The sequence below is a fragment of a genome, unplaced genomic scaffold (assembly GCF_019419815.1).
Source record: "Pyrus x bretschneideri cultivar Hongxiangsu unplaced genomic scaffold, Pyrus_bretschneideri_v1 Contig20, whole genome shotgun sequence".
In the NCBI taxonomy this organism is placed as follows: domain Eukaryota; kingdom Viridiplantae; phylum Streptophyta; class Magnoliopsida; order Rosales; family Rosaceae; genus Pyrus; species Pyrus x bretschneideri.
In genome coordinates, this window is record NW_025999502.1 from 5802555 (window position 1) to 5816397 (window position 13843).

General features: G+C 39.7%; 1 protein-coding gene across 1 annotated transcript; it reads left to right on the plus strand.

Annotated features, from left to right (window-relative positions):
* The first annotated feature begins 2556 nt into the window (after nt 1-2556).
* Nucleotides 2557-5915, plus strand: LOC103945432 (uncharacterized protein At1g03900). Its single transcript, XM_009356003.3, has 8 exons — nt 2557-2822; nt 3297-3328; nt 3760-3860; nt 3968-4040; nt 4231-4262; nt 4914-5004; nt 5156-5267; nt 5365-5915. Exons 1-8 carry the CDS (start codon nt 2724-2726, stop codon nt 5677-5679), a joined length of 855 nt encoding a protein of 284 aa, XP_009354278.2. The 5' UTR covers nt 2557-2723; the 3' UTR covers nt 5680-5915.
* The last annotated feature ends 7928 nt before the right edge of the window (nt 5916-13843 follow it).

The following is a 13843-nucleotide window of genomic DNA, read 5'->3' on the forward strand; positions in this document are numbered from 1 at the left end:
TTTGAGTCATTGTATACACCAAATACCAAATTCATTTTCCTTGTGAATGACAAGCACAAAACAGAAAGCATAAAGAAATTATACAAGTTTCTTTCAATTTTCTTCTATATTCTTCTTCCTTATCTAACAAAAGTAAAGAAAACAAGACAGTTTGTTGCATGATATACTTCCAATCAGATTTCTAGATCTTGTTCTAAAGAATATGTGAGTGATTCATATACAGCATCTCTTTCTTATATCATGGGTTCTACCAATTGACGTTTTCACAAATAACGAAACCCGTCCGTCCATCTTTGATTTCATTTTCCCTTCTTGTGGACGAAGACAAGTTTGTTTTCTCTTCTTGTGTCAATTAAAAATGAAAAATAAAAGAAAACGATTTGTCCTTTTCCCGACAATATCAAACTTAAGAAAGAAAAAAAAAACAATATTTAAAGATACGGGATTGTTTATTCATCAATTCCTTTATGTGAACCAAACGGGCCTTAAGTTCAAAGTATGATTCTATCTCCTTCTAATTTTCTTTCCATTTCTTCCTTCTTATTTGAACTGTTACGGTTAAGTTAAATCAACGTTTTGTGTTAATTTCTTAATCGTTAGAAAAAGATAAAAAGTAATATGTGAGAAAATGGGAGAAAATGAGGTGAGAATGGGAGAATCCTACTCTCTTAAGGTCAGTCAACCACAACAATAGTCCATGTATTAGTTTCATGTTTCATTTTGACACTACTCTATACAAATTCTTTGACTCTAAGCAAATTTTTCTTTATGTTTTTGTAATTCTAAAGTGCAATATGATTTTTTTTAGAATACCAATATCAACTCCCAAAAAAATTGTATTCTACTGTCCAATATGGTCCTTTGCTTAGCTCTCTATGCGTGTTTTTTGTTAAATTTAGAGGCAAATACCACATTTTGCATCCAACAAAATTAGTAAAACAAAAAAGAATAATGTGGGGTACAAATTTCACACGTGTAAAATTACTTTGGTATTCTTACAGTCAAGAACCAGTGTGGTGTGAGCTAAAGGCCCTCCAAAGATGAATCACAAGCTATAAGTTTCTTAGGTAAGGAATAATTGTCAATTTTCATTGGAATGGACATGCCTTTGCATAATGGTAGGGTTGGAATCTCACGTTATCATGTCTATTTTTTGCCAATAACATTAATTTTAAGAGACGTGATGAGGAACATCAATTAAAAGTCTCATTTACGAAAGTTGGTAGTTAAAAATAAAAAGGTGTGTTTACTACAAGTTTAAAATGACGTGTGAAAATCTCTTCTTTTTTTTTTCACGAGAGATGTTGGTAAATGCAAATAAAGCTTGTGAAGGGGGCATTGCAATCCCATATACCGAGGAAACGAGGTGACCCTCCAACTTCAAGCAACCTCTCTCTACCAAATCATACTCCTAGTTAATTTTGATATTTCTATCATTTAGTAATACGATCAAGTAATATTCTTTTTAACTTATAAGGGAGAGCTCTTAGAGTTTGATTATCGTCAAACCAAATTATTGATAGCCCATTGTGAGGCTAAGAGCATCTCCAGTGAAGACCCTAAATAGGGACAACCACAATATAAAATGGTATATATAACGACAAAATGAATCTCCAATGGATCGAAAGTGAGTTTCTGAGGTATAGGAACTCATCAGATATATAGTATGTCCTCACATATAGGGACAACCTTTAGTGGAAAACGAAATCCACAATCTTGATCGTAGCTTTTAATGTTTTTAATTAATTAAAAATAGGTAAAATAAACAAAAAAATGTGCATTTTGAGTGGAAAATCATATCCACAATCTTGATTGGAGATTTTTCTTTTAATGCTTTTAATTTTAATGTTTTTAGTTAATTTAAAAATAGTTAACATTTAATCAAATTATCATGTAAAACTATAAAAACTTCAAATTTAGGGATACTAATATAAAGGGAGAAAGATTCTCTCTCTTCTTTTTTTCACTCCCTTTCCCTCCATTTTTATTTGAACGGTCACGGTTAAGACATTTCAACATCTTATATTAATTTTTTATAGAAAAAAAAAAGACAAAATAGAGATTGTAAGAGGAAAGAATGGAAAGAAGAGGGAAGAGAATCATAGTTCAATATAAACACCCTACCATTGGAGGTAATATTCTTTTAGGGACACAAAAATTCTCTTTAAATCCTTAAATGAGTACTCAAAAGTGATAGTTGGAATCTTTAAATAGAGACTTCCATTGAAGATGCTCAAAGTTCACCCCCGCCCTTTGTCTAGAACGGTAGATAACACCGTTTGTAAAAAATAAAAAGTAAAAAACTAACTCTCGTCTCCCCATTGAACCGTCCACTCTCATCACAACCGTCGAAAAATCCCCATTTTTCGCTAATCAGCAAGCAGCAAAAGCCTTCGACCAAAAAAAAAGCCTTACATTGACAATCCTAACCGTACGCTTATAAAACGTAATCTCATCCAACGGCCCCTGTTGTATCTTAATATTACCGACGAGGACACTCGTGAAAATGACTGAATGAGGAAGAAGAGCTCGCTCTGTGGTCGTCTCTTTTACAGAGAGAGAAAACCGAGAGAGAGAGAGAGAGAGAGAGTACCAAATTATCAATCTTTAATCCTACCAAATTAATTTACCAAGTTCCCATCAAGTTCCAACCCTCAGCAACCAGTAGCTTCAGATTCAAATTTCATCTCAGTGGTTCTGAATCCTGATCCCAAATCTGGAAGATGGAGAAGGAACCGGTGGTACCGAACGAGCAAGAAGAAACGGAAACTGAAGCTTTGGAGCTTGTTCTTTTTCAAGTGCCTGAATGTTACGTATACTTGGTAATATACATCATGTGCCCGAATCCTTGTGCTTTCCTGAATATTTTTTGAGTAATTCTGTTAATGGGTATCTTGGGGATGCATAATTCAACTAGATTTCTTGATGAACATTAATGCATGTATTAGTTGAATGAATGAATATTGTAGGCGTGTAATTGTCAATGTTGGTTAAATCCGGAGTAAAATGTTAATTATAATTTGTTTAATTTATGTTAAATTGAGTGCAAAATTAGGGTAATGGAGGAATAGTTTAATTTTGTTTTGCTAGTTCAAGTGTTGACAGTAAAACCCCTTTCAGTTAGTACCACTTAGTGCTTGTTTTCGATCTGCCATCAAACACATTCATGGCTCTTGGTTTTCAGTTTACAAGTAATCTTAAGGATTCGATAATGCGAGAAATGTTTGGTTACTATTGTATGGCGGTTCTTGAAGTTATTTGTGGTGTAAAGCTATTTTGTAATGTAACTTTTGCAGATACCGCCGAGGAAAAGTGCAGCTTCTTACAGGTTTTGCTCAACTCATGGAATAGAAAATAGGATATTCATCTGACAGTTTATTTATGATTAATCTGATACGATGCCATCTGTTATCATGATTGATACGAGTTATTTGTAATTTTAATTCGGTCCACACATCGATTAGTTACCTGGAAATGAAGCTTACAATTAGGCTAGATTGTATGAGTTTTTCGTAATCTATTTTGGGGATAAGTTTTCTGAGATTAAGTTAGATTGACACAAAACCAAGGAGTCAACAAATAAATAGATAAACAAATGGAGATGAGTTTTATTAGTCCGGATATTGGGTGCTTCTTAACCATAGAAGTTAGAACGAGCAAACAAAAAGAAGAGTAATCTATCTATTGGTGTTGATTACCTGCGGAACTCTTTATTGCATGTGTTGGAGATGAGTTTTACGTCTCTGAAGTTTATTTCAGGGCTGATGAATGGGATGTAAACAAATGGGTATGGGAAGGGATATTGAAAGTAATCAGCAAAGGAGAAGAGTGCATTATCAGACTTGAAGATAAGAACACCAGTGAGGATATTTTAGTTGTTATATAAGATGTAAACTGTGTTGTATGCCTTCCTTTTGTAGCATGAGACATTTTGTTATTTAAAATGTAAGGTGATATATCGTTGCAGGTGAACTATATGCTCGGGCGTTTTTGAGAAATGGAGAACCTCATCCAGTGGAACCTGTAATTGATAGCAGCAGGTTTATCCTAATTCTCACTAACTGGAGCGCATCTTTATTGGACTTCTCATGTTAAAACATCATGCGCCTACATTACTTACAAGAAGATTCCTTTGCATTAAGTTTATCAAGGAGCATAATCTTATGGAAGTTTTAATTGATGCATTTTGGTTAGTATCTAGAGGGTGACTGAATGTTATTTGTTCTGCAGATATTTTGTTCTACGTGTAGAGGAGAACATTGGTGAGCTTATAAACTTTCTCATTGTTGCAATCTCTAATGATTTAGTGAATCCTATTAGCCTATTGTTGGAACAATTCAAAGAGTGTTTTAGCTTGTATTTCCATCCGTTATTGGCTCCCAAGGTAGATGTCCCCCCCTGCCCATTTTACTGTTGTGCATTTGACCTATAACTCGTACCTAGAAACTAGAAGATATTGGGTGAAAGATTGCCTTAGATCAAGAGAAACCATGGAAATTCATCCTCTGATACATATCCATTCTAGGCATGGGAACTTTCCTTTACTGCGTGCATGACTTTCAAACTTCCAAATAGATGGCCTGCAGTGGGAGAGGGCTAGTAATTACGAGCCTTCCATTTGTCCGTAGTGGCTTGGACAAGAGTAGACCAGAACGTTGAAGTTAATTAGTGCTATCATCATGTGGTGTTTTGCCACAAAATCATAGACCAGGAATTTGACCAAGAATTGCAACTCGTATCTAAGTATTATGCCACTTCTTTTGTTTCATTTTATTTTTCTTACCTCTTGTATTCCTGTTTCCCCAAAGTTTTGTGCCAGACAGCAATGCAATTTCGGGCTTTTTAGACAAATTTGTATTTCCATTGATTTGTTCATGTCTTGTATGATCCTCATTACATTGAAATTGATGCAGATGGTCGACTTCGGCATGCATTCATTGGCCTTGGATTTCGAGAAAGAACAGAAGCTTATGATTTCCAAGCCGCCTTGCATGATCACATGAAGTATGTCCTATATGTACAGTGACAATTTTGCTTGTTCTTCATTTTCTACCATAACATTTTTAGAAGCTTTTGATTTGATTTTTAATGCATGTGTATCAGAGGATGAATTTCCATCTATCAAGCTCATGCACCTTTCTAAATTGTTTTGAAGATATCTGGACAAAAAGAAAACTGCAGAAGAGATGGAACAAAAATTTCAGCAAACTTCCTCAGTTGATTACAGCTTAAAAGAGGGGGAGACTATTGTACTACAATTAAAGAATGTTAGTGATCTGCATTGCATTTTCTTTCAAGATGTGTGATTTTGACTTATGCTACTTACTGGAGCATGCTGATTGAATTTCTTTTCGGTGTCAACAGAAAACTGCCGAAATCGTGAAGTCCAAGGTTTCTGAGAACAACTCCTCACCAGAGAAAAAGGCTAGCAAAAAAGAACCCTTGATTTGTATCAAACCACCACCTCCTCCCCTGGCACCACTTTCGCCTTCTGCTACTGTTGACAAGTCTTCCTCAAACTTGCCTTCAAATCTCAACCTTGAGGGAACTTCTAAGCACGAGGCCTCAGAATCAACGGAACACGAGTCGAAAGAAACAAGCTCTTCCGGGAATCCCGGGAATCAAAGCACTCAAGATATACCAGATGACGACTTTGGGGATTTTCAGACGGCTGTTTAATACGAATCGATAAACTTTGATATGAGATATCAAACGCCTGAAGATGTCGTATGCTTTTTGATGCATTGCGCGTTTGTGACGGTTTAGATTTTGTTTGTACAAAAATTTGATTGATCTGGTGTATATCTAGTTACAAATTAACTGAAGTGAAGTTACTGAGAAAGCAAAATTTGCAAATTCTAAAAATTAGAGGGAGGAATAGAAACTTTTATGGAAAGATCTTTAACATTGCACTAGAGGTAATTTTGTGAAAACAACTTGAATTGTTTATGGTTTTTTATTTTTTTGCATAATTTTGCGTACCATTTAAATTTCGCATACATTCCTTCCACACCGCTTTGTTGGGTGTTTTTTCGGTGTGTTCAGAATACAATACGAATACGAATTACTACATGACAATAATTTATCAATCTTTCTAAATACTTAATCGTTAGTTTGTGCGTGCTTAATTTGTTTTTAAAAAACATTAAAAAAAGGAACATTACTGGTCTTTTATGGATGAGGATCTCTCGGATCCTCTTTGTGAGGATCCATAGGAACAATTCATTTTGGCCGTTCATCGTACATCGTGCGATTAGCTTTCGTTAGTCATTCGTTAGTCATTGTTTGTGTTTTAGTTTAAAAAAAAAAAATATTCAAAATGATTTCTAATTGCAGGATGACTAATAAACGAATATGATAAACTAATCTCCAGGATCCTCACAAAGAGGATCGGATAAGATCCTACTCTGTCTTTTATTCCGAAGTACATGATGAGTAGAGCACATCGAGACTCGAATGTGCCATATCATCGAAATCAAAGATACCTCATAAACTACTCTACTACTCTTGCTGCATGCATGTTGCAGTGCATGCCAATTGCAAATTATACAAGTGGGTAGAGCTATAGGCTGAAACCGATAAGTATAGACATCAAAAATACCAAAACGATAAGCAACGCGGAAATATTCGCCAACAAACTCGCCATCTGATCATCATCTTCATCTTCATCTTCTTCTGAATATATGCCGCTGCAGGCATCTGTTATATATACACAGACGCACAAACACACATATAAATGTGATGATCGACGTGTTTAATTAGAAGATGATTGATTGATCACGAAAAGAAGAAACTATAACTAGTTTTAATTCATAAAAATATACATTACCTTCAGCATTAGACCAGATAAGGAACACTTGATATCAGCAATAGTACTTGCCATCTCCACGAACTTATCCTCCAAATCGGCATTTAATTTCTTTAATTCTTCATAATCTTCTCCTTGTTTCTTCATCATCCATATATGATATAAATAAATAAGTAATACATCTTAAAAAAAAGAAAAAGAAAAAAAGAACACTCTGAATGCAATCGACGTTGCTTTATTCCCTATCAAAAGGGCATGAAAAGTTGGTTGATTTGATTTGTGACCCAAATTAATTTATTGATGAAGGTTGATGATGATTCGATATAATACCGAAAGCTGAGCTGTTTGAGGCTTTGGCTGTGGCCTGTGGGAGTGTAGCTTGGCTTCTAGCCTTCAGAGGTTGCTCTTTATGTCACGAATTTCTTTCTCGAGACGTGCATTCTTTTCCCCATTGGCTTCCAGTGCAACTGCAACCTCTTCTTCCATAAACTACGCATGCACGTAGAGAAAATATATATGCTTACTTAATAAAATCATTTGATTAATGTACTTACTCGATCAAGTCTCTACAGTCTCGTAATATATATATATATATATTCACATACATATACATATACATACACACACATTAGATACGGTTTGATACAAACGGTTAAAACATTTTTCATTCAAATATTGAATTAATATTATAATATATAAATTTCAACAAATTTTCTCTCGAACTTTGCAATCTGCGCATTAGATAAAGGATCATTTTTGACACCAACCTCAAAAACTCCAACCTGTTTACCTTTTGTATCCGTGTGTTGAGTTTCATTTGCAATTTGCTCGAACCTATAGTAAGGGGTGTGGTCAAATTTAGATTTGAGAGGATTTTAAAAGTCTAGTGTAGTCAATTAAGGGATTTTAAAGGATTTTTGGAATCTATGCAAATCTAGGTGTAGTTAATTGAGATTTTAGCAGTCATTTTTAAAGTCCATCCAAATGTAGGTGTATTAAAAAATAAAAAAAATTTGTAGAATTTCATTAAGTTATGAATTTTATGGGATTTAAGAGTAAGAAATACATATAACCAATGCCAAATAAAATCTTCATATATATAACCAAAACCAAATAGAATCTTACCTCAAGATTTCAAATCCATAGACCTCTTTGAATGTCTGACTCTGTCTTTCTCTCACTGCGTGCCAGCCATTTTTTTTGCTTTATCTCTACAATTTTTTCTTCAATTTTCGTTGTTGGATTGTATCATTTATGGATAAATATGATGCTAGGTTGCATCATTTCTCATGTGGGTTGTTGGGTTCCTTCATCTCTATAAATTTTAGATATGGGTTGTTAGGTTCCGTCATTTGTGGATAAATATGATGTTGGATTGCATCATTTCATCTCTGCAATTTTTGTTGCTGGGTTGCATCATTTTTGAAATTTTGTTTAATTTAACTCAAACCAGAAATATTTATCGCATGCCCAATTTTGTTTAAATCTGTGCAAAAAGCACCAATCTTTCATAGACTTGTGATCATTTTATCTCATGCCCAATTTTGTATTTGTCAAAAATCAAATGAAATTGTGACATCCCGTCCCGGAGTTATCGGAACCGTACGCGTGAAATTACCATTTTACCCCTAGTTACTTTGTTTTGTTGTTTGGTTGTTTGTGTGGTGTTGGAAAAACTTGGGCCACACACACACACACACTGTCTCACTCACCCTCACCCTCTGTCTTTGTCTCTGTCACTCTCTCCCTCCCGTGTCTCTCTCTCCCCCTTCTTCTCCACCTTATATGTACGGACACACACCCACACAACCTAAAACGTCACGGATCGAGGGATCCAAGGCCACCATTGAACTCGTGGAGCTGAGTGGAGTCTAGTGGTGCCATTTTCAGGTGAGAAACCAGTCGTTTTCACGTCGATCTCGTAAGGTCCGTTTTGGGTTACTATTCATGCAAACCTAATCTAGTATGTTTTTGGACATTCTAAGCTTGTAGATGTGTTAGTGAGGCCTCAAGGAGCTTGGGAATACTTCGTTGGGTGGATTTGGACGTCGGGAAAGCTTAGTTTCAAAGTTGGCCGAACTTGGATCGTTGTTGCAGGTGAGATTCTTTGATTTTTAGGCCTCAAGAGTAGTCTAACGTGATTCTACTAGTCCTAAGCTTCATTTTGGTATAAAGAACGTGAAAAATGGTTGAAAAACGAGTGAGAAAACAAAGTTTGAAAAATTTCCAGTTTTCCGGCGCCGGCGGCGGCGCCGGCGGCGGCTCGCCGGAGAAGACAGGGGAATATTCCGTTAAGGCTAACGGAATATTCCTAACAGAAGCTAACGGCGTCAGTCAAGGTTAACGGAATATTCCAGGGAATATTCCTGACGGCGTCACCTGACGCCGTCAGTGTGCAGGTCACGTGGCCGCGCGTGGGGGCGCGTGGACCCGTGCCTGTGCTGGCGCGTGGGGGCGCGTGAGGTGTCCAAAAATTATTTTAAAAATATGGTTGTGATCGTGAGGTTGTGTAGATCACGTTGGTATATTCATTTGTCCATTTTGAGCAATGTATGAGAAGTTATTACGAGAAACGGGTTATGTGCTTTAAAGTTAACGTTTTTATAGTTGTTTCGCATCTAGGTGACACGTACCCAGAGGACGAGCGTGCACAGGCGAGACAGGGGGGCTACGACCCTTCTACATACCAGTGAGTGGGCTTTTGTTTTTCCGTATCTACCTATATACATTTATATTCCCAGAAATTGATTTAAAAAGGGTTAATTGCCTTATGCCATGTACTTTATTATTTATCGTTTATGCATCGTTACATGCATCATTCGTGGCATACATATACATATGCATATGTCATATATATTTATGTGTGGGTGCTGTGGAGGCATAGGTAAGTGCCAGGTAAGCGTTAATTAACGATTGCATTACATAGTGTTTAGAGATGCTTAGAGAGCTCATAACCTGCACCCCCGGTGTTAGTGCTCCCGCCCAGAGTAGGGCACAGTCCTTCACGTGTTGTTCACCTCCCGCACCATACGCTCAGCTTGGATCCAAGTTAGGTGCATAGGCCTGTCGTACAGACCACAGTAGGTGGTTCCGACTCGTAGGTGACCCGCGATTATTCGCACAGCCTTCACGTGATCGTAGCACTAGAGCGTTTATATGTATTACACCCAGGCCTGTCGTACAGACCACTATAGGTGGTTCCGACTCGTGGGTAGGTTTAGTGATTGAGATTGAGATTTGGGCTCTAGATTTAGCCGTACAGGTCACTTAGGGGACTCCGGCTACCAGTGATACGTGATTGATGTGATTTATGCCTGAGCACTTGCATATCATTATGAAGCTTTAAGATTGGCATACCCTTGAGCATGATTGGCATATTTATATATTACGTATATGAGTATATACTTTATTTCTGGGAAGTATACAGGTTTTACGGCGAGGGGTTAGTTTGTGTTTTGCTAAATGGTTTTCAAAGAGCTTTGTTTTTGCCCACTCACGCTTTTGTTTTGCGCCCCTCCAGGTTCTAGTTGCTTAGCCGTTGCGGTGGTTTCCCTTGCGAGCTTTCCGGCGTTCTGACAGACACTCCACATTGTAGGTTCGCCTTCGGGCGTACTACTGTTGTTGTTTTATTTGGACTGCTGTAGACCTGCTCTGAATTTGTATCGCACTAACTAGCACTTATTCTAGTACTAGTATTCCAGTTTTTAATTATTCGTACTTTCATTTTACTACTCTATTAGCTTCCGCACGTGCACATGGCTACGTCGCCTTTGTGTGACGGCCAGCACGCTCCTACCTCGGTCGGGGTGTGTCAGTTTGGTATCAGAGCCTAGGTTTGGCAGTCCTGTGTCCTTGTGAGTATTCTAATAATTTTGGTGTCTTCTGTCAGAACTATGCCGCCTCGTCGGGAACCCCGTCATTCTTCTGAGCCTATGTTCCCCGATATTACTCAATTGGGGGAAGCTTTTGCGACAGCCCTTCAGGCAGTGATGCGCCCTCCCCAGAGGACTCCTCTGGAAACTATGTATAATCTGAAGTTGGATAAGTTTAAGGGCAGTGAGGGACCCAAGAACGCAGAGCGCTGGCTAGAACACATAGAGAAGACTTTTCGGGTGCTGCATAATCAGGGGAACTTGCCTATGGAGAGATGGGTTGAGACGACCGCTTGGTTTCTTGATACGGAGTCGGCAGCTTGGTGGGAGCAGGAGCTTCGTAGGTTGACTCCGGATCAGAGGGTCGAGTGGAATGTTTTTACGAGGTTGTTTAGGAGAAGGTATGTGCCCCCTGAGTATATTGACCGTAAGAAACAGGAGTTTTCCGAACTGAAACAGCGGAAGATGTCAGCAAATGAGTACTACCGTAAGTTTACGGACTTGTCCCGTTACCACCCTGATGTCGCTGGTAATCCGGCGGAGATGCTCCGTCTTTTCCGTTTGGGCACCAGGAAGAAGTGGCGTTCTATGGCGTCTGCAATCCACAGCGAGACTTACCGGGACTTCTATGAGATACTGCTGAGGATCGAGGATTCGGAGAATATGTCGAGCGATACTGATGAAGAGAAGGACGGCAATCAGAAGAAAGATGACAAAGGTAAAGGTCAAGCATCGCTTGGGCCCCGTCAGACTCAGAACTTCAAGAGAGGTGGAGCTAGTTCTAGTTCTTCGAGTGGTGGCTTCAGTGCCACTGGGCAGGGTCGTGGAGGTAGATTTTCTGGTGGCGCTAGAGGCCAGAGGCAGGGCGATGGTGGGCGAGGCAGAGCCCCAGTTTGTCGTAGGTGTAACAACCGGCATTTCGGTGAGTGTAGACGTGGTAGCAACGGTTGCTTCACATGTGGACAGGTGGGACATAGAGCGGCACATTGTCCCCAGGGCCAGCAGCAGCAGAAACCACAGCAGACCTTTATGCCACCACCTGCACCACTCCAGCAGATCCAGGGTCCTAGTGGTTACGGACAGGCAGGTCGAGGTGGTGCCTACCACTACCAGGGTGATGCTGTACCCTATGCCTCAGGACAGTATCAGTATCCCCAGGATCCCTACTCCCAGGGTAGTTACCCTCAGTATTCGGGCGGCTATATGCCGTATCCTCCAGCCCCAGCGGGTGGTTCACAGTGGTATCAGGGAGGACAGTATCAGCAGGGGGAGATTACCACTAGCAGTGCAGGGTCTTCGAGACAGTCGGGTCAGCCCAGTCAGGGGCGTAGTACGCAGGGTCGTGGTACTCAGGCGAACCGAGGTCGTGGTGGACGGCAGCAGGGCCAGGGGCGTATACACAACATTTCTTTGCAGGATGCTCAGAACAACCCGGATCTGATTATGGGTACGTTAAATATTCTTGGTTGTTTTGCTAGAGTCTTGATTGATTGTGGAGCTACACATTCTGTGATTTCTCATACATTTGCTCAAGTGACGCAACCTCGCCCCACACCCCTAGGGTATGATTTAGAGTTCGCTATGCCTAGAGGGGAGAGATGTATTGTGGATCGTGTGTACCCAGGTTGTCCGGTGATAGTTGAGGGCGTGGTTATGCCCGCTGATCTTATCCCGTTAGATATTGTGGATTTTGATGTGATTTTGGGCGCGGATTGGTTGCACCCCAATCGTGCCAATATTGATTGTTACGGGAAGATAGTTACATTTCGTCGTCCTGGACTACCCGTGGTTACCTTTGCTGGTGAGCAGAGTGGGGTGAGGCATGGTGTTATTTCGGCGCTACGAGCGAAAAAGTTGTTGACTAAAGGTTGTCAGGGTTACTTAGCCCATGTAGTGTTGGATGAGGCTCCTCCTTGTAATGTTGAGGACGTGAGGGTCGTCCGACACTTTCCAGATATTTTCCCCGAGGATTTGCCTGGGTTACCACCAGATCGAGATTTGGAGTTCACTATCGAGCTGCTTCCAGGTACTAATCCTATTTCGTTGACTCCTTATCGTATGGCACCTGCTGAATTAAGGGAATTGAAAGTGCAACTGCAAGAATTAGTGGATAAAGGATTCATTCAGCCTAGTACTTCACCTTGGGGCGCTCCAGTATTGTTTGTAAGAAAGAAAGACGGAACTTTAAGGCTGTGTGTCGATTACAGACAATTGAACCGGGTGACGATTAAAAACCGTTATCCCTTGCCTCGTATCGATGATTTGTTTGATCAGCTGAGAGGTGCTTGCGTGTTCTCTAAGATAGACTTGAGGTCTGGTTACTATCAGCTGAAGATCAGTAGGGATGATGTCCCTAAGACGGCGTTCAGGACTCGTTACGGTCATTACGAGTTTCTGGTTATGCCATTTGGGTTGACGAATGCACCAGCTGCCTTCATGGATTTGATGAACCGAGTATTCCAGCCTTACTTGGATAGATTTGTCATTGTCTTTATTGACGATATTCTGGTGTATTCTAAGTCGAAAGCGGAGCATGTTCGACATCTTACTTTGGTGTTAAAGAGGTTGAGGGAACACCAACTATATGCTAAGTTTAGCAAGTGCCAGTTCTGGTTAGACCAAGTTGCATTCTTGGGGCACGTCATTTCTGCTCAGGGTATTTTGGTTGACCCTCAGAAAATTTCAGCGGTAGAGAGTTGGGAGCAACCGCGAACCGTCACCGAGGTGAGAAGTTTCCTTGGATTGGCAGGGTATTATCGGAGATTCGTTAAGGATTTTTCGGTGATTGCCTTACCACTGACGAGGTTAACAAGGAAGGATGTTAAATTTGAGTGGGATGATAGGTGTGAACAGAGTTTCCAACAGTTGAAGCATTGTCTCACTCATGCACCTGTTTTGGCACTCCCAGACGATAGCGGTGATTTCGAGGTTTATAGCGATGCTTCCTTGAATGGTTTGGGATGTGTATTGATGCAGCAGGGTAGGGTGATTGCTTATGCTTCGCGGCAATTGAAACCTCATGAGATGAATTACCCTACACATGATTTGGAGTTGGCTGCTATCATTTTTGCGTTGAAGTTGTGGAGGCACTATCTTTACGGAGAAAAGTGTAGAATCTTTACAGATCACAAGAGTCTCCAGTACCTTTTTACCCAAAAAGAAC

Bases quoted from the DNA above. Each gene is read 5' to 3' on its own strand.
- LOC103945432 (XM_009356003.3), top strand. From the start codon at position 2,724: ATGGAGAAGGAACCGGTGGTACCGAACGAGCAAGAAGAAACGGAAACT. The intron at 3,861-3,967 runs GTGAGGATATTT...ATATCGTTGCAG, and splicing joins ACTTGAAGATAAGAACACCA to GTGAACTATATGCTCGGGCG. The intron at 5,268-5,364 runs GTTAGTGATCTG...CGGTGTCAACAG, and splicing joins TTGTACTACAATTAAAGAAT to AAAACTGCCGAAATCGTGAA.